Source organism: Malus sylvestris, chromosome 5, assembly GCF_916048215.2.
Source record: "Malus sylvestris chromosome 5, drMalSylv7.2, whole genome shotgun sequence".
Classification (NCBI taxonomy): domain Eukaryota; kingdom Viridiplantae; phylum Streptophyta; class Magnoliopsida; order Rosales; family Rosaceae; genus Malus; species Malus sylvestris.
Genome location: NC_062264.1, coordinates 46740944 through 46760863, shown reverse-complemented (window position 1 = coordinate 46760863; position 19920 = coordinate 46740944). Strand labels below are relative to the sequence as shown.

General features: G+C 35.7%; 2 protein-coding genes across 2 annotated transcripts; both read right to left on the bottom strand.

Annotated features, from left to right (window-relative positions):
* Window positions 1–245: 245 nt before the first annotated feature.
* On the bottom strand, window positions 246–4479 carry LOC126621996 (oligopeptide transporter 3-like). The gene is made up of 6 exons (XM_050290630.1): window positions 3807–4479; window positions 3184–3281; window positions 1870–2439; window positions 1492–1747; window positions 1203–1385; window positions 246–1099 (listed from the first exon to the last, which is right to left on the bottom strand). Exons 1-6 carry the CDS (start codon window positions 4344–4346, stop codon window positions 485–487), a joined length of 2262 nt encoding a protein of 753 aa, XP_050146587.1. The 5' UTR covers window positions 4347–4479; the 3' UTR covers window positions 246–484.
* Window positions 4480–12717: 8238 nt separating this feature from the next.
* On the bottom strand, window positions 12718–17615 carry LOC126624180 (heavy metal-associated isoprenylated plant protein 7-like). The gene is made up of 5 exons (XM_050293221.1): window positions 17423–17615; window positions 16985–17150; window positions 16456–16658; window positions 13916–14006; window positions 12718–13207 (listed from the first exon to the last, which is right to left on the bottom strand). Exons 1-5 carry the CDS (start codon window positions 17429–17431, stop codon window positions 12864–12866), a joined length of 813 nt encoding a protein of 270 aa, XP_050149178.1. The 5' UTR covers window positions 17432–17615; the 3' UTR covers window positions 12718–12863.
* Window positions 17616–19920: the final 2305 nt, after the last annotated feature.

Below are 19920 nucleotides of genomic sequence, written 5' to 3'. Positions count from 1 at the left end.
AGGGATAAGTTTTCTTTGTGTCTAATTCATTTGTAAGTTGACATCCGTTTCTTGCTTCGATGTTGTAGTTTATCTAATTTAAACCCATACAATGTCTTAGAAATATCACACTATTTCTGTTATTCGGTTGGAGAGAGACTTGCATGTACCCGATACGCTGCGGAGGTGCATTGAGTCTTTCCCATGCGGTTGGACTTATTTACCTTTGGCTAAAAGCGCACAGAAACATACGTATTACCCATTCATTCAGATTAAATTGATTCTTATATAATTAACAATAACACCCATACATTTCATCTGAATGATACATTTCTGGTTATTCTAGAGAGCAATAAAAACTAGAACCAACTCCCAACCCTAAAATCCACACGTTTGCTAAGAGTGTACGTACAAACTCCTCTTCCTCCACAACTACGACGAGTTCCCTCCTCGTTAGGTTTGATCCTTCAAATATATGTCTTGGTGTCCACTATTTTTTGGCTATTTAAAAAACTGGACATCCGTCAACGTGAATACCTGGTGCAATGGGGCATGTCGCTAGAGGACAATGATCGAGTGTAGTCCCCCACCATTTCAATTCGTGCTTTGGATTCTGCAAGGCGAAGAAGAGGAGGACGCCCATGAAAGCTGTACCAGCATCCAACGCTGCAGACAGGACGTAGTTGTATTTCTGCCACCAGCGCTTGTGGTATTTGAACACAAAGTAGTTGAAGATACCTCCAGTGATAAGCCAGCTTGCTATGTTAGTGGGAGTTGCAGGTGGCATCCCCGCAAAGCCATAAAGGATGACTGGCATGTTGATCAAGGGAATCCATTTCTTGTCTGGGAAGATTTTGCTCATCACCCAGATTGGAACCGGCAAGAAAACTCCAACAAGGAATAGCCACACCAAGTTCCTATACAATCCTCCAGGTCCAAACAGTCGCCTTGGTCCAATCAGACCCCATATAACAGAAGCATCGAAGGTGACTCTGTATTTAGGACAAGTCCACGGGCTGTTTGGATTTTGGGATTCAACATCGCATATGTTGTCGATGCTTTCCAGCATCCACCATGCAACTGCAAGGTTCACAACACCGGAAACTAGAGTTCCCACCAGCTGGGAACAAACATCATTAACTGTCAGTTTAATAAGGTGAATAACCACCTTTAGGAACAAGAACAGAAAGGTTAAGCACAATTTTCTGTGCTGAATCAAATACCTGAGCAGTGTACATGCACCGAGGTGGAATCTTCATATAGTGCCCAAGTTTGAGGTCAGACAGGAAAGAAAGAGCGTGGACAGTGCTGATTCGTCCATAAATTTTGAAAAGCAAGTTTGCAATTGGTTTTCCTGGTAGAACATACCCAATCATGAATTGTGCTATGATATCAAATCCAGGTTGCTGCACAGAAGTCACACAAATGATTCGGAGTTTAGAATGATATTTCACAGCTTGTTAGTACATGCAAGAACAAAGGTGGTTGAAATTCAAGAAATCGAAAGATTACTTGGTTAGTGGTAGCTTGAATGACTCCAACAGGGAGGGTTACGATAAAAGACAAGACAAAGGCAAACAGCAAACCCCACCATGGCAGCTGCACAGTTTCTTTCCACACAAAAGACATCACCAAGGACAGGATGATGCTCACCGTTAACAAAACAAGGAACCACCACTCAGGCACTTGTTTGTAATTTTTCATCAATTTCTCATGGATATCCATTTTCGCATTCTTCATTGCCGATTTGCTTTGCTTCAAAATAGCACTAGGAAAAGGAATAAAGGATCACTTAGTCAGTTAAATCAATATATCTATCTAGCGTGCTATGCAGATGCTAACAATATGTAGAGACTAAGAGAAGCTATGTCATTTAAGAATTGAAAGAACCTTCCGTGAAACAGTGCCACATGAACGAGGGTTGCAGTAAATCTTGCAAATCCTGATCCAATGGACAAAGCGAAAAGGGGGCTAAGATAAAGCTTGCCGTAACTATTATAGGCATCAATATTAAGATCAAACTGGGGTGTTAAGATCTTGGTAGTGTCGTATTTATGCCCAGTAGAAGTGAAGAGCTTGTTGGAAAATATAGGGAACGTCTGAGCATCGAAAGTGTTAAACTTCCAGTAACAAAGAGGCATAATGATGTAGATGAAGATGACAAATCCAACCCCAACATTGAGAATGGAAGTCCATGGCGTGACGAGGGGGCTGCCGTGATAAGCAGAAATCCCAGCCCAATCGAGGGTGAAGGCACCAACACCAAGTCCATTGTAACCTGAGCCTATCTGCTGAGCTGTGATACTGTGTGGCCAAGCCCAGCAGACCCATGAGAAGAACGTCAAGATGGGGAAAAGATAGCCAGGGAGTGCATAGTAGAGAAAGCTTGCTGTCAAGGCAATGAGGAAAAACTGCATCCGGGTAAGGCCTTTCGCTTTATGGTCTTTTTCGTGGAGTGCTCTGCGGACAAGTTACAACAACAGCAAAACAGAAACAGCAACAAGGTCATTGATGTGAACAAAACTAAAGCACCAAACCAGTAACAACTGACACACATTCAAATTCTATACTTTATGCCCATTGAAAGATTACTTTTACAGCAAAAGTTTTGCTTTTCCTACAAGAAAATTCCCCATCAAATCAAGATTCACAATTTAAGAAAGTCGTTCATCATAAGATGGACCTTTATAATTATAACTTTACAATTGGAGCGGTTATACATTGTGACAAATATTATTCCAATCTTTCAAGAGACAGAGCATGATGAAACATTGTTCTCAAGAAACTCAACCACTGAACATGCAACAACACATGGCTTATGATTTCATTGGAAACTGGCAAGGAAAGCAAAAACACTTTACCATAAAGATGTAAAAGGGAAAGTAGAATATGACTGCAGTTTGTTTTACCAACTTTCTTTCCTAATCCTGTTCATCCAAAAACATATTCTTTTACAAAAGAAAAAAAGCAAATTTCGACAAGAAAAATTCAAAAGTGATAAGAAATTGGGGAAATTGTTGAAACTATTAAACTCCATTTGGTTGGCTAAGAATCGAGGAATGAAATACTATGTTCTTTTGAGTTATCATCAGTCAGTTTAGCTGAGGACCAAAGAATTCGACTTTATCTTGAACTTTTATTCTCAACAACCACCAAAGGGAACATTGATTAAGGATCGACACATGACAAAAACCAAGCATTTACCTAAACAGAGAAACCTGAGCAACGTTGGAAGGCCACCACATTTCCACCGGGTCGACCAAGTACCTCCTGAGAATCCCAGCCCATCCATACCCAATCACCTGCAACAGATCGCCAAACCCCAGAATTTAAAATCTATTCACAAAAACATTAGTTCAAAGTAAAATCACATCAAATTGGAGAAGAAGCCCAACAATTTGGCTTCTTGATTTTCTAGCATCCACCCACAAACATGATTTTTTTTTTCTTTTTATATCAAAATACAAATAATGAACTTTTTCTGAATTTGAAGGGCTATATGTTTGGTACATATATACAACTATAAACGATTTGATTTTTATAATTGATTTTTATAGAGACGATGATGGTTAAAAATTGAACAATTACGATTATAAAATTCATAAAGTGAAAATTCGTTAATAGCAAAGATGATGAGAGTGGAGTGCAATTAAGTGGATCCAAATATTATCCATTCTTTATGAACAAAAAGTGGTCATTAGACCATAATCTATGCGTGGTAAAATCATAATTTTCCAAAATCTCTACCCGACAAATATGAAATTCAGAAAGCGATAATAAAATATATAAAGAAGGAAAACTGAAAAAGGGACGAGTGGTGGTGGAACCTGAGTGGTGAGGACGATAACGAGGCTAAGGATAAAGCTCAAGCTCTGCTTGTAATAAGCCTTCATAATGGTGATTGCGCCAATCGAGTAGGCATCACCCCCACCGTAAGAAATCCCACAATTCGCAAAAATGGTAATAATAACATGCTCCTTTATGTTGAAGGGCCCGGGGTTGAGGCTGAACCGCCACCCAAGGAGGCTGTGCTCGCGGCGGGGGAGAGCGGAGGCCATGAACTTCCCGATGGGCAGAGTAGTAATCTGCATGAGAATGGCCGAGATCGCCAGCGGCTGCGTGCGGTAGGTGAAGAAGGTGTTGAGGAAGATTAGGATAGTACAGGAAGTTATCCCCAAGAACCATGCCCTGAATGTCATCACCGGCATCGTCGGGTCGTCGGTCTCCGGCACCACCAGCGCCACCTCCTCTATTTTGCATGGCTCGTGACCGTCCGATTCTGGAAAATCGTGATGTGGGTAATGGTCGCCGGCGCCGTTAGTGCCTTTTGGCGCCTTCTCTGGGTCACTAGGGTTCTTGGACGCCATTGAAACAAAGTTGAAAGTTCTCTCCCTCTCCCTATGTTTTCTCTCAGTGGACTAGGACTAGTTGACGTGTGTCTGTTTGTTTCTGCGGTGGTTGCTGGGAATTTAAGTATCGACAGTAAGACCAAGAGACTAGTTATGCACTCATATTTATAAGTTGGATAATCCATGGCTACAAGATTTTGTGTCCTGTAATGTTATTGTTCTCGTCCTAGGATACTATTTATTATTATTAATAATGTCACGCTTATCATGTATTTGTATTATTAATTTAATAAATATAAGGTTCATTAACATTTTTAAATTTCATTTAAATTAGAACGATGATACAAATAAATAAAAATAATAACATTTCTTATTATTATATTGAACAGATGATACAAATAGATAGTAAAAATAATATTTTTTTATTACTATTACTATTACGTATCAAATTCATTAACAATTAACTTCACTACTTTTGCTTTGACTTTAGAGATGGGTTATCTAAACGTCATTTGTTAATTTATGTCATTTGATCTTATTCGATTCATTCGATCAAACGGTCGAAAATCAGAAGGGTTTGTGGATATTACACCCTAATTTTAAACAAAACTAATACATTATATTGTATTAATTGTATAGTACATCGAAGAATGTTCATACTTCATATGACATATGTTTTTTTTTATCGACTTCAAATGGCATATCTAATATAGAATTGTTATATATTCCCTCGTTGAATAGTAGGTACGCCAGACTATTCGTGTTTAGTCTCTGTAATATGTGTATCCAATAACAAAATGTCTTAGCGTTAGGTTTGTATGCCAATTATGTGTGTCCAAAAATCCAAATGAGTTGAATTTATAACTTTTTATGGCATACATGATGGATATCAGGTATCAAAGTCACGTGATATAACTTTCGCTACCAAATATTGTTATAATTGATTTTTAGCCTACTTGTTGAATTACACAATAATTTCTTAATAATTTATGCCCATGCAGTTTTTGTGCTGTATTTTGCATAAAATACGATAATTAATTGATCACGTATTATTATTTGTTTTGACTTTTTTATGCAATTTTATTGACTCAAGTATCTTTATAGTGACATTTGAATTGTCAATCACTGTCATGTATTTGGATTTCTTCGTACGATCTTTTGAACTATAAAAACCTCTACCGTGAGGTTCCAATTGTTAAAAAGTTCTTCCAAGTAAGATAGACATGCAGTTTTATGTCTAAATTTGCAAAATACACATGGTTGCAAGTTGCAAATTTTACCGCGCGTGTGGGCATCACTTACCATGAAGCTTATCCTCACACAAACGTCTCGTTCTTACCACATGGCGCATGGGTTCCACATAAAAAGTGTCCATGTTGCCATGCAGGACAAAGACGTGTGTTGTGCTCGTGTTTGTACGAGTTCGAAGACAAATATAATGGCATCCACCTGGCAAATGTTGGACCATCCTCTGGCCTTAGAATTTTTTTAGTCAAATATTCATTTGGCACAAACTTTCTTATGGAATTGTATGTATTGCAAGGAAGAGGATCCTCTCTTGAACTTGGGATAGGGATCATTTTGACTAGCTTATTTGGGTCGTTTAAACTTAATTCAACTGTTACAATTATTATAATTTTTAGAGGATCTTCCTGTTTGAAACTATTAGATTAAATTTGAACAGCTTAGATAGGCTAGTCAGGATCATCCTCATCATGAGCTCAGGAGAGGATCCTCTTCCTTATTGTAAGTCTAAATGTAAGGCTAACTTTTGTAAAAAATAATTAAATATAAAATTAGTTAGTCTTTGTTGAATATTAGTTAGTCTTTAAACTGCATAAAAATTGATAGTTAAAAGTGATCTATTTATTTATTATAATTAATGAAATTATTATTAACATTTTAAAAATCTTATTTTACATTCTAAATTTTATATAATTAAAAAAAAATACACTCGTGAAGAGTATAAATTAAAAATTTTAAAGTATTAAAATAACAATTCTCTAATTAATTAATTAAACTATTTTAATTTTAATTAAAAAAAATTCTATCTATAAAGCCACTACCTTTAAAATTTGGAAACTTTAATGAAAAGCTCTCCGTATGGTTTACTTTAACGAAAAATCATATTTTTAAGTTAATCCTGATATTATTCATTTACATTTTCGTTAAAACTCAAAACTTCTAAGTTATTTTCATTCATTTTTCTTTAAAACTTTTGTGTAGCTGAATATATTTTCTAGTCACACGAAATTCGAATGACATAAAGGTGCATATTCAATATAATTTTATGTAATATAGTGACTGATTGAGAGTGAGTGGTGAGTGAAATGTGGTGGTGGACTGGAGGCGATCATTAATTGGGGAAGAGTGGAAAAATTGGTTGGTGGCTGCAACTTTGCCGCGCGTGTGAACATCACGTGTACTCGAACGTCTTGCACAAGGTGGGCTTGTGGTGACAAAAAGCCAGCTTGGCTTTACACGTGATCTGTCAGAAATAAGTTCACAGAATGCGAGAAATTTTTTTTGTGACCTTAACACAGATGGTACATGTGAATGCAAATTTTCACATTCTTCTTTTTGGATAAAATTGCACCTACAAAACAATTAATACCTTAGGTTAAAGCCAAGAGCCTCACGCGCCCACGATGAATGGGGGGTTTTGGTTGAAGAACCTCCGATGTCAAAGTTAAAATTTAGAGACAAAAGTATTTGAAGAGTTTTTTGGAATTTTTGTCAAAGTGTTGGAATGAGTGTTTGGTGAAAATAGAAGTCTATTTATAGAGCTAGGAGTGGCCGGTTTTTCAAGGGATTTTGTGGTTATGGTTTTGGCTTAATTAGCCAATTTATTAGCTAATTAAGTATGAAAGAAGTAAATGGGAGGTTACAAAATTATTTATTTGTATAAATGGGGTAATAAAATGGAGAAAAGTGAGAAAGGTGAGGATGAAAATGAAATGGCCGGCCCTTTAACAATTTTTTAGATTAAATTGTATAATTTAATAGGTAATTAATGGATTAATTGTGTTTGTGTGGCCTACTGCCTGCTGGCATGAACTTCAAATAGTTGATACTCAACATTTTCCTCAGTATATATAAAAAGCACAAACTTTATATTTTTTTATTAAAAAATAAATTTTAAGCTACTATATATATTAAAAATGGTCTGACTAGCGCAAATAAGCAAATACAAAATATTTGAATTCGTATGCAAATTATGTAGCGGACACCATAGTTAATTCACATGAATCATATTTATTACAATAACTTTGTATTTAAAAGATATATGTATTTGTATTGTGTGTTATGGAATTAGAGGAATTAGTTTATATAGTCTATAGACTCTATATATAAGTAGTGATTATCTTCCTTTGGAAAGAAACTAGTTATGGTTGTAGATGAGGCAAAATGGCGTATCCAATCTATGAATCATGTTATTTCTGAGCTTAGAAAACCACTCATTTTAATAAGATGACACATTGCATACCTCAATATGCTCTTACTATTTTGGATCACTGAGGTTGGCTGGAGTAAAAACCATATGTTGGCTCACTAGTACAAATGAATAACTAAAAATAAAAACCATGAGGACTCATTTGGTTAGGAGTGCAGAAGTTGGGAGGAGAGAGTGTTCCGTGCGGCAACAAACACATTGAGTCCAACGGGCTACGGGTTCTAATAGATGATTATATATATATTATTGTAGAATAGAAATTAAGGATTGCTGATGGACTTCAACTTATTTGTTAGTGGATTCTAGCATAGGAATTTTGTTTAATTTTTCTCATTACATATCTGATGCATCATATATAGAGAGCGAAATGACATAATTCGTATCTCTATGAGAAAACAGGACACGTGGTCCAAATATATAAATATACATGTATATATTTGCTTCATCTGGAAGGTAAAGGCACCGTATATAGCTAGTGAGGTACTGTGCCAATTGGAATTGAATTGTGATGTGACCTTCACATTTCAAAAGCTAGCTTGAAACATTGGAAAGAAGAATGAAAGATGATCCTCATGTCATGCACAAAAGAGCTCCCTTTCATTGATGCGTGGTGGCTGGTGGCCATGCTGGGGCCTGCAGAATATTTTCGCAAAGGAGTAATGTTATTCATATCATATTTTTGTACCATATTTATATATCATTTTAGGTGACATTTGATGTAGACAGTCATATTATTTGAAAAATTTGCAAAACCCAAGGAAATAAAGGAGAAAGACTTCTCGTATACCACAATTATCATTTAATTAACTAGTTTTTCTTAATTATTAGTTTATTAAATAATGAACTAAATTTAAAAATTTGATTAATTCAAATGATATGGTTGTTCACATCAAATGCTACGTAAGATAGTATAAAAATGTGATACAAAATATGATATAAATAACATTACTCTTAGCAAAGACCGAGTAGTATGTATGTTGACCCGCGATATACAGAGACGGGTGGCTCAAGGGGTGGGAGGTCCCACAGTCACTAGTGGACCCGCTAGTCCAAACTCGTAAACTTTTCATGCTGAAACTCAGCAGTTGAGATTCATTCAGCACTCAGCACTCCGCACTCCTTAGCCTCGACTCGATCGATCAAAGATTGAAAGGGACAAGAGTAGGCACTTATAACATAAAGAATAGGACCCGGCCTCTCCCTCCCACTTCCCATACATTTTCAGCCCTTCTATTTAGTACGATCACAGTTAAACCATGTCAACATTTTATATTAATTTTTTTATAGAGATAATAAGATAAAAAGTAATAGTAATATAAAATATTGACGTAACTTAACCGTGACTGCATAAATAGAAGGGGATGAGAGTGTATGAGAAGTGAGAGGGCAGAGAAGTCAGATCCTAAAGAAAACACTTACGAACCTACTCACAAGTCAAAAGTAGTTACAAGACAGCACTTCCATTGCGATTAGTTGCAATGGGTAGGCCTGGTGATCTTCTGGAACGTACGATATATATAAGAGCAATAGAAGGAGCAACAGAGCTTTTGGTTCATTTGATTTGAATCATCAATTTCTACCTTATTGCTCAGATTCTCAGTCTGTAATGTAGGTTTCATTTGATTGAATCAAAATCACTAGAAACTGGAGATCGATGTTTGGCATTTACAAATTAACAAGTCTCAACAAGTTTATAAAGTGTACTATTTATATCACGTGAAATTATCCATTAATTATTTGATTGGCCCTACAACTATACGTTGTTATATGTGGAGACCAATACGAGAGCATCAAGTTGCTTCTTGGTTCTAATATGTTAATTTTTGTCAGATTTCTAAACTTGTGATTCATGTATGATGTATGAAGTTGTTGGATGAGCATTGGGTACCCAAATGAAGTCGCGGCATTCACAATAAGAAAAAGACCTGCCTGCCAACTGCCAATATTTGGGACAAGGAATTCCATATAAATAATTAAGACATTGCATTTATTGCTGCAAAACAAAAATAGATGTGGCGTCGCTACTCTGTCGCAGTCTACCTACCTTAATTCTAACCTCCCCCTGATAACATAACCCCAATATATATATTAGACATTAAGTAATGAATCTCACCTTACAATACGACTAAATGGCATGACATAATAAAGTTTATTTACATAACTACATCTATACTCCCCCATGCATGATTCTATTTCTGCCTCGTCCATTTGTTCTAAAACAATGGAGAGCCAGTAGTCCACGCAGTATAAGTTGGGCCTGATATATACATAATGGCAGTTGGAGAGTTAGAGATTGGACAATCTAGCTTTTTGTGATTTTCAAGCTTGCGAAGCTAGGTTCCAACAATGCCACCCAAATTTGAACCCAACGCGTAGCACGCTTGCTCGATCGCTCCACCTAAGTAGGCGTATACTACCAAACAGTCTGTTTCACCTTTCGGTTAAGATTGATCTCCCGAGATCCCATCCATGGTCCACCACCATTATATATTTGACGATATTCCACTATTCCTTCCAAGGCAATGCCTTTGTGGTCTAACGCTGTGTGCTGACCTGACCCGGCCCCCTATCGTATAAAGCCAGCTCGCTTCGTCGTTCCCACTCAAGTAGTTCCATATATGTATATATCTATCTGTCTTTGATGCCCCGTTAAGTTTTCATTTGTAAATTCGTTCATATTCACATGTGTCAATTTGAGCAATGTTTTATTTCTAACTGCCAATGTTTCACGGTGGAGCGAGACAGTTTTTATTTTATTTTGTTTTAATGCAAGCAATATACTCTTAAGAGGAGGAGGGGTATGAAATTTAAACGTTGTGAGTTGAATTCGAGTGGGATAGTGTTGAAAATAAAGTATTGCCTTAATAATTTAAACAGTAATAGGTCGTTCCATCTTAATATTGGCTTTTGATTTTATGTTAAATACATATACACATTCTAATAATATTATATTCTCAATGTTATGTTTCCAACTAAGCTAAAAGAGCAGCCCTAGTTGAGCAGATACTTTTTCTTTTAAGATAGGACCATATGTTAGTTATCGTGCATGGTCCATAATATATGAATACATTCTGCATCGATCGAGTGGAAAACGGATCTCAGGTCATCACTGTTTTGGTCACCACTTATCACTGGCTATATACGGCCTTGACAAATAATACAAATTGACATTTGACACAGACCACCAGCACAAAAGAGGACAGGGCTTTGGGGGTGGTGGGGGTATCTTTCTCCAGTAATTAGACGAGTGGCTGTCATATTATTAATATCTTTCTCCAGCCAATTCATGTGGGTTTCTTAACTTTGATTGTCCAATTTTGTTTCATTTTTCTTCCACTGACTTTACTATTGGAATTAATTTCAACCGTTAATATTTTTGTGCCTCTACATGCACTTGAGAGTTCTGTACATCGATCGACATAGCATATAATCCTATAATATATGTCCAATCTCTTCTCTTTTTTTAGCCCATGCATGTTCAAGCCCAGTATATGTTTTTTCGTTAACCCCAAAAATCCTGAATATGTTTGCTGCCATTTTAACAAACAATTTTGCTCAAAATATATGGAACTCGTTATAGATTAATGTATCATGACTACTTTTTCCTTGTCTCAATGTTATCTAATAAAAATTATCAGGAATGAAAATAATTCACTAGAGTTCCAAGAATTTCATCATGCACGCTCATACCAAACTAATAAAATTTGAAAATAGATGGTCAATTTGAAATTTAAGATTCATCACTGAGAAGGTTTACTCGAGCCGTCGAGTGTCTTAATACGTAGTCCGATCCCCGCAATAAGAGATGACATTCAATACAAGCCTAGATTAAGTAGGTAGGGTTCATTATAATTTCTTAGCTAGGTTTATGTTAAACTCAAGATTTCTATGTATCATACCATGATACATAGCAGGTTCGTCACCATTTCAAAATCTTAAGCGATCACATACATTGGAGTCAAACAAACAAATATTCTTTGATATTGATCAACTGGTGGTGAGTAAGCTATACTGGGAGAGGAAGTCGATTAGGCAATTAAGGTTGACAATCAGTTTCCTTGACAAGAAAAATGGACATAAAACTATGAACAAGTAGTGACCAATACATTCGCGCTTACTAATCAGAAATAGGGGCAAAAATTGAGAATTTTCCCACCTAATAATTAGGAGGGGTGAATGTTAAAATTGCACCTAAACAGTAGCGCTGCTATTAATAAATAGGTGCAAATAATCACATATTAAAATGATTCATACTGCAATTGATTATATACAAATGGTAGTCTAAAAAACACGTCTAATCAATCTTATACCTCCCAAAGACGAAATGATGCAACCCTTATAGGTACACCACATAAGGTAAAAGCAAATTAAAATAACAATCTTTTCAGAAAAATAAGAAACAAAACAATCAAATTATCTAAATGGAAAAGATCCAATACTTACGTTTCCCAAAAAAATTAAAAAATCCAATGCCCACTGCACATGTTCTATACCTTCGATCTTCTTCTTTCAATCGATTAATTATCTGTCTTTAATCACAATGTTCAACAGTTCTAATAATTCACGCATCAAATTAAGGAAGGAGCTTCTTGATCTTACTTATATATCACCTGAGTACACACTAGAATTCACAATTAGGGTTAAACTCTTTAGAGCATCCGATACAAACTAGGTCAAGGAACTCATTATTACGGGTAAGACTTCAATATTACGTATCATTCAATGTTACGAGAATTTTAGTCATCAGATTTGATTTTTACACCTACTTAGATCTTCTTTTTTTTAATCTTAGTAATTAATTTCACGTATTATTCAATACTATGTAGTATTAAAAAAAATTACATTATTACATGACGACATAATTCAAACATCGACCAATGTAAACTTATATATATATATATATATATATATATATATATATATATATATATCGGATTGATGCCCAAGGATGACATGCATACACTCTTAATTAATATATAAGTTGCAATAGTTAATAGTTCAATTATTAATTTCCACATGTACGTAGAAAATTGCAGATTTAGGCATGCATGTCTTACTGCACGCATATACATATATAGCAGTTACATAACAGAGCATGCATTAGGGTTTTCATCGCTGAAAATCTGAGGGTTTGGATACGATGAATAATCCGAGTAGTACTTTGTCGGCCAATATTCACTTCGCTTGATATCGACCTTATTATCCTCTCCCTGCTTGTCTTCCTCCCCTTCTTTCGTCTCTCCTTCTTTCTCGGCTTCTTTCTTCTCCTCTTCTTTCTTTTCTTCTTCCTTCTTCTCTTCCTCCTTCACAACAGAAACCTGCTTCCTGGTTTTTTTATACACCTCCTCAGCTAGCTTCGCCGGGTCCACTACGCCTTTTACCACAACCTGATTATTAGCTACGTCTGTTTCCACTGATTCCACTCCTGCAATATTTAATTTAAAATGCACCCTCCAAAATATTACATGTTGATCTGGTAAAATAGTTCAACAATTTAGGCTGCGCTTTAATTACATTCGGATAAAGATGTACTTGCCCTGCAGGCGTTCTATTATTATAGGGTTTAATTGCTATATTAATCACATGTAAAATAAGAAATAATTCATTCAACTAAAATCAAATTTAATGCATATTCATGATGGAAAATAATATCAAATGTTAGACATTTTGTTTTTAAAGCAAGTTTACGCCCTACTACGGTGTTCATGATTGATCGGCGTTGTAATAGTAGCATTCTAAATCATAAGGCGAGTGAATGGATATGTAAATATGATGTGAAAAATGATTAAATGAATATATGGGACTTTCTTTATTCATAGAGCTTGTCATTTGAATTTTATGTTTTGAGGGACACATTTTCCACCAAAAGACACCACTATCAATTTCCATTCAATTAATTTAATATATAATAATAATATTAAATTTCCAACAGGAATCGCGTCTCACCTACACTACCCCCAGGTATTAAATCCCAAACCCATAATGTGTGATTTTTTATTTATTTTTCATTTGAATAAAACTATTTGTACTACATCTGTACGCTATGCATGCGGTATTAAAGAAGACTTATATTAATTGAATTGAAACAAATATATGTAGGCTTAGAGAAAGAAAGATTATACGGAAAAAGTACCTTGGATCTTTCGAATTCGCTTCTGTAGAACTTGAGCGCAGGCGTCGCAGTGCATTCGAACTTGCAATACCACCGTAACAACAGCAGGAGGCTGACAAGAGAACGTTGAATTATATATAAATACTTTCTCACTTTTCAGAGATAAAATTCTGAATAATATGATCAAATAATTGATTCTTTACCAGAAGATCGGGTTTAACTAATTGATTAAGCATTATCACTTGAACTACATATATAGATTCTTGGTCTAATTACGTTGTCTTCTCTGGCCATATACTTGTGTACTTTCTACGTACATCACTGGTTTCTTGAATACAGATCTCCTATATATATATATATATAGAGAGAGAGAGAGAGAGAGAGAGAGAACTGTTATTATCAGTAAAAAAATCTCATTCTACACTATTCATAAGTGTATTTTTTTTTCTTATTATAAAAAATTTGAATGCAAAATGAGATTTTTAAAGTGTCGATAACAATTATATATATATATATATATATTAATATTAGATTTGTTTATTTCATTGGTAGTGTTGATCTATAAGGCAAAGGTAGTTCAAGGTCCAATGTATAAAGGACAAGAGTAAAGATGGACATGTGATACCAACAATCGCAACTCCCAATGTGAGGAAGTGGGATGCATACTGATTCAACAGACTAAATATACGACAACCAGCCTCCATGGCATGGCATGCATGCTATTGCAATTTACGTCTGCATATGCACTATAAAGATGTGTATTATCGTGGCTCTTGTGGGAGTAGAGCACATGTTTCTTTTATTTTATTTGTTAAATCATACATAAGGAAGAGCTATAGCTATATATAGCCTAAGAGTCGTAGGAGGGCATATGTTTTCCATGTTACATTGGGGCTGCAACATGTGCCCGTGACCCCCGGCACTCATGGCCAATGCCCAATTGCCCATGGTTGCTACAGCATATGTTTGTAACTACAACATAGTATGGTATGGCTGGTGTCTTTGGTATAACACAAAATCTCAAGAGGAACACATATTAAATGACGTTAGAGTATACATGTATATTTTATTTGGTTAATAAAATACATGAATAACATGTTCTAATATAAGAATACGAGCGTCCAATTCAAATTAATTGATATTCTGTTATTTTAAGTATCTTAATGGTTAAATCTTTATTTAAAGATTAAAAAATTAAGAATTAATTATTAAAACACTTGAAATATAATACTCTAATGTGCCTAAGAATTTTTTCTTGTGAGGGACTTGCACGTGGATAGTGAATTTCGTGGAGGTGGGGCTGTAATTTGCTGACTTCGAATTGTTACTTTCATGTCAGTATTTAAAACAGTAGTCACGATATCACTGTTCTAGAGAATCGAGCCTACCCCATTCCTCCATCCACAGGACCATATAGTCACCATCCATAAAAACCCTAATTAATTCGTTCAAACTTGAACTTAATATGCTTAGTGATCTGCCAGATATTACCACAATCTAATGATAATCTTTTTTATTAATAAGTGAGAAGTCTTAGGTTCGATTCTCGTCAAAAACGAATTTGAATCACATTATTACTATCTTATTATGAGTTTTAGCCCATTCTTTACCATTTAGTTTTAATAATATAGTTTGTTTAAAAAAAAAATATATATATATATATATATATATATATATGCGCTTGGTGATCAGGATCACAGAAAAAACACAAAAGTAGCAGAGACTGATAGTTGAGACCCTTTGAGCTGGTTTGGTATTTATGTGCTTTAAGGGTGCGTTTGGTACGCAGACGGAACGGAACGGAACGGGACGGGACGGGACGGAACGGGACGGGACGGGACGAAGGTGTAATTTTTGAAAAAGACATGGGGTATATTTGTCTTAAAATGGTAAAACATTGCGTTCCACAAACGTGGAACAAACCCGTTCCAGGGGGGAGGTGGAACGCAAAAACACTCAAAATCTGTCCCGTGGAACAGCCCGTTCCACCCATTTTTGGCGCACCAAACGCGGGACGGAACGCCTCGTCCCGTTCCGTCCCGTCCCGTCCCACATACCAAACGCACCCTAAAAAAAACTGTTTCTGTTATGCTGTAAGAATAAACTTATTTTTTATTCTTCACGTTTTCAGCTTTTTTTCATCTAAAACTATGAAAATAAGCTGTTTTTAAGTGTTTACCAAACACTTTTTTGAGCTCAGCTGTTTTTTATACCCATTTTTTATAAAAGCACATCAGTATCAAACCAGTACTTAGTCTTCGAACACAGATACATACGTATATGTCATTATACAAATAAAAAAAAACTTAAAAATATATTTTTCTATTTATATAATAAACATATGACGTACCACTTCGTGTTCTAATATATTAAAAATTCTCTCCTGATCATAGACTAGAGATTGGAGCGAGTAAAGCCGTGGAAGGTAGGTTAAAATATATGATTATTTCATGAGTATGTTAATGTCTCATTAGTAATATATAACGACAATCTTATGGTGGAGACCCGGTGCGTGAAAAAATAGTGAGTGAAAATGTGAAAGTAGGTTTTGAAATAATTACCTGCTCTTTTTTCTCTTCCTTGTCAGCTTCTTTAACCTGTTGGTCCTCCTTCTTCTCCTCTGGTGGTTTAGGCAAAGGTGAAATGAGGTCCACTTTTTTGCCGCTTTTCTTTTGTAATCTTTCGCAGACCTTTATGGGGTCTGCCGCCTTCCCTTTCACCACCACCTTACTTGCCTTGCTGTCTGTCGTTACATCCTCCACTCCTGCAGTCCACCCACCAGCGTCCACCACAAATTAATTACATTCAAATACTCAAAATTCAAACTACTTGCACTAACCCCTCCTCGTACCTTTTTAATTTCTTTCTGATTAATTATGAACGACAAGAAATACACTTGAAAAGTATTTTCTTCAAGAAAAACGTGCGAAACATGAACTACACTAATACAAAAACACTTTTAAACTAAATTATATGTATTTTCCTGGCTCAATTTGTTTTATTCTTATACAATTCAAAAAATTGATGAGGGAGAGGTTCTCAGAATTCAAAAATTAAGGATGGAAATAATAAGGAAAAGAACAAGTTTACCTTCAAAACCCTTCAAGGCTCGAGCAACCTTCCTTGCGCAAGCTTCACAATGCATATCAACCTTGAGTACAATCTCCGGAGGCTCTTCTTCTTTCTTTTCTTCCTTTTTCTCTTCTTCTTTCTTTTCATCTTTGCTTTCTTCCTTCTTCTCTTCCTCTTTCTTCTCCTTTAATTTGTTTCCATACAAAATATATATCAAAACAAAAATCAACTAGAAGATTAAACTTATAAAATGCCACTTAATACATGAAGCTAATCTTTGTTCTGCCCAAACAAATTAATGTCTAATACACAAGAAAAAACCAACAAGAATATTGGAAAAAAATTTGAAATATCTCAAAAAATACAGCAAGCTGTTCAAATCGCATACACACACACACACACACACACACATAAATAAAGCTAGTGAATAAAACAAAGCGTCGGCCAAATACTTACTTCGCCCATTTCTCTGGTGATTCTGAAAGTAGTTTTCTTCAGAAGTTTGAATGAAGATGGATGCAAATATGTTATGCAATCTGGAAAGAAAATGCGATGAAATATTCACTCTTTTGCTTTTATTTCTTTATCTCACTCCTCTCCTCTAACTCTTGGTCGGTCTCTTATCTCTCCTTTCCTTTCTGGGGTGTGGGTGAAGAAGCTAAAGGACATTTAAGTACGTGAGAATTCTACGTGTCCGACGTGGAATTGTTTAATGCTGACTCAGCTTCTCACAAATTGCCCCTGCTTTCCTTCGAAATGAACTGCATGATCATTCATACTACTGTTGGTATTAAAGGCAGGGTAGGGACAAAAATCATTTTACCCTGACAAAAGGAGTAAATGTTTACGTAGAAATATATCTTTTTACTCAAATCGTTGGGTATAAATTCAGTAATTTTTCATGGTCAAATAAGAACACAAACGTTAATGCATGTGATTGATCTCTTTATAGCCGGCCTGGACGAAAAAGCAGTGGCGGGTCACGGGTGGATATGATGGTTTTGTATAACGATCTGATTTTTTTAAGGAAAGTTTTGAGGTGATTAAAAGGACAAAACCTTAGATTAAGGGGTCAAATGCTATGATCGATTGTATACATTGCATTTGCATAGTGTGAGAGATTTTGTTAATGTGACATTTTCCGAGCACACTAAAAAATCTTTCGTATACTGCATTGCTTTGATATATACACACACATGTAATCACCAAAGGGAAATGATTGGCCAACCCTAAAAGCTCCTGAATCCTGATAAGGTTCTCCTCCTACATCACTAACTTCAGTTTTGCAATCAAACAAAAAGTTTTCCCGACACTATTAAGATAAAGTGCAGATAAGACCTTTTTTCGAATCAAATGTCAGCCTTTAATCAACTTAGTTTTTCTCTTTACCTTTATGTAATCGACAATAATTGGATCTTTGAGATTTATTTTGTCAATGATTTCTACACTCCTCTTATTTTTATACACTCAGGTCTCGCTGGTTAGAGAGAGTTAGCTTAGATAATATTGTTCACAATATTGAAGACATTTTGAAGAAAAATATGATTGACAAATTTCTTATATTGTCCAAGTTAAATGTTAATCATGAAGTAAACTTGTTTTGTAATCATACACAGGCAACCTTTAACTTGGATCAAATATAAAATTGAGATTCATTTTTTTCTTCAAAATGCCTTCAATATAATGAATAATCATCTTGAAATCAATCATCTCTGACAGACGGGCCTCATTGTATTATTCTTTGATTTATTCAATACAATTTTACAGAAATAAAAAAAAAGTCCATGAAAAATAGGAGAGTGCCGAAAATTCACTTCCCGTTTGTACAATGCTCATATTGAACGTTTTGATCCCAACATTGATCTTTTATTTGAATCTAACTACAAACTTAACACGATGTTGTTTCAAGAATCACGGCATGAAAACTGAAAAGAAAAAAAAAACACTATATTTAATTTATTCAGCAATTAACATAATTAGTTTTTTTCTCCACATGTGGTACATTATCTTATTGGATATAGTTTTGGGTTTTCATCTATTGTGCCGAGTTCAAAACCGCCTTCTTTTCTAAATTATTTTCATAGTTTCAAACCCTCTCTCCCATAATAATAATAATAATGTTTGGGCCCAAAATATCAGTTTGGGCCGAGTATAGAATTATTCTCAGCCCAGAAGGCCTTACGACAGGGTTAGCAGGGATCGTTTAGTTCTGGATTGGTTAGGTCGTGGGCTTCCAAACCTGGGTTGGTTAAGTCATGCTACATGACGAGTCGAATCTTGATGCAATGAGGAGTCTCGGCAAGATTAATAACCCGGAAGTGAATCCGGCTCAATAAAGGACTAGGTTCACAATTATAGTGAAAATAGGACTAGTCGAGTTAGTATTTGATCATGAGAAGAAGTCCTAATCCGGGTAGGTTTTTAACTCGACCTTGAAGGTATCTGGTGCTATAAATAGAGGAGGTTGTACATCGTTCGAAGGCCCCTTCCAATTCAACACACAACTACCCTGCGCAAATTCTCTCAACAACTTTGAGATTTTTATTTTCTCTTTTCGCTGACACATATTCCGTTGGCATTAACAGCACTGTGAAAGCAACCGGTGATATCTTAAGTCGGCATAGATATCTCTGTTGCCGTAAAATCAGCCGATCTCGCAGCATCTTCCGTTGGTATCAACAGCACTGCGGCGAGGACGGTTGGTTACCTATCCAAGTCTCGGTCGAGAAGGATTTCCGAATCCTTATTGATTGAGGTCATCTCATTAGCTTTCTCGGCAAAGTGAGGTGTTACAGTTTACTGAGCTCGGCGCATTGCACGCCGAGTTATTTTATGATTGGATACTCTCAAGTGGGATTTAGAGCTCAGCATTCAGAAGGCCGAACCACGTTCACTATTAAGACTTATATTCGCTTTGAGTATTTGTGCTCTTACACTTTGGTGTCGATTCGGTG

Bases quoted from the DNA above. Each gene is read 5' to 3' on its own strand.
- LOC126621996 (XM_050290630.1), bottom strand. From the start codon at position 4,346: ATGGCGTCCAAGAACCCTAGTGACCCAGAGAAGGCGCCAAAAGGCACT. The intron at 3,282-3,806 runs GTTCCACCACCA...GATCTGTTGCAG, and splicing joins TTATCGTCCTCACCACTCAG to GTGATTGGGTATGGATGGGC. The intron at 1,100-1,202 runs GTATTTGATTCA...GTTTGTTCCCAG, and splicing joins GGTGCATGTACACTGCTCAG to CTGGTGGGAACTCTAGTTTC.
- LOC126624180 (XM_050293221.1), bottom strand. The intron at 16,659-16,984 runs GTAAACTTGTTC...GGTGGACTGCAG, and splicing joins AGCCTTGAAGGGTTTTGAAG to GAGTGGAGGATGTAACGACA. The intron at 14,007-16,455 runs GTAATTATTTCA...TTCTCTTGTCAG, and splicing joins AGGAAGAGAAAAAAGAGCAG to CCTCCTGCTGTTGTTACGGT.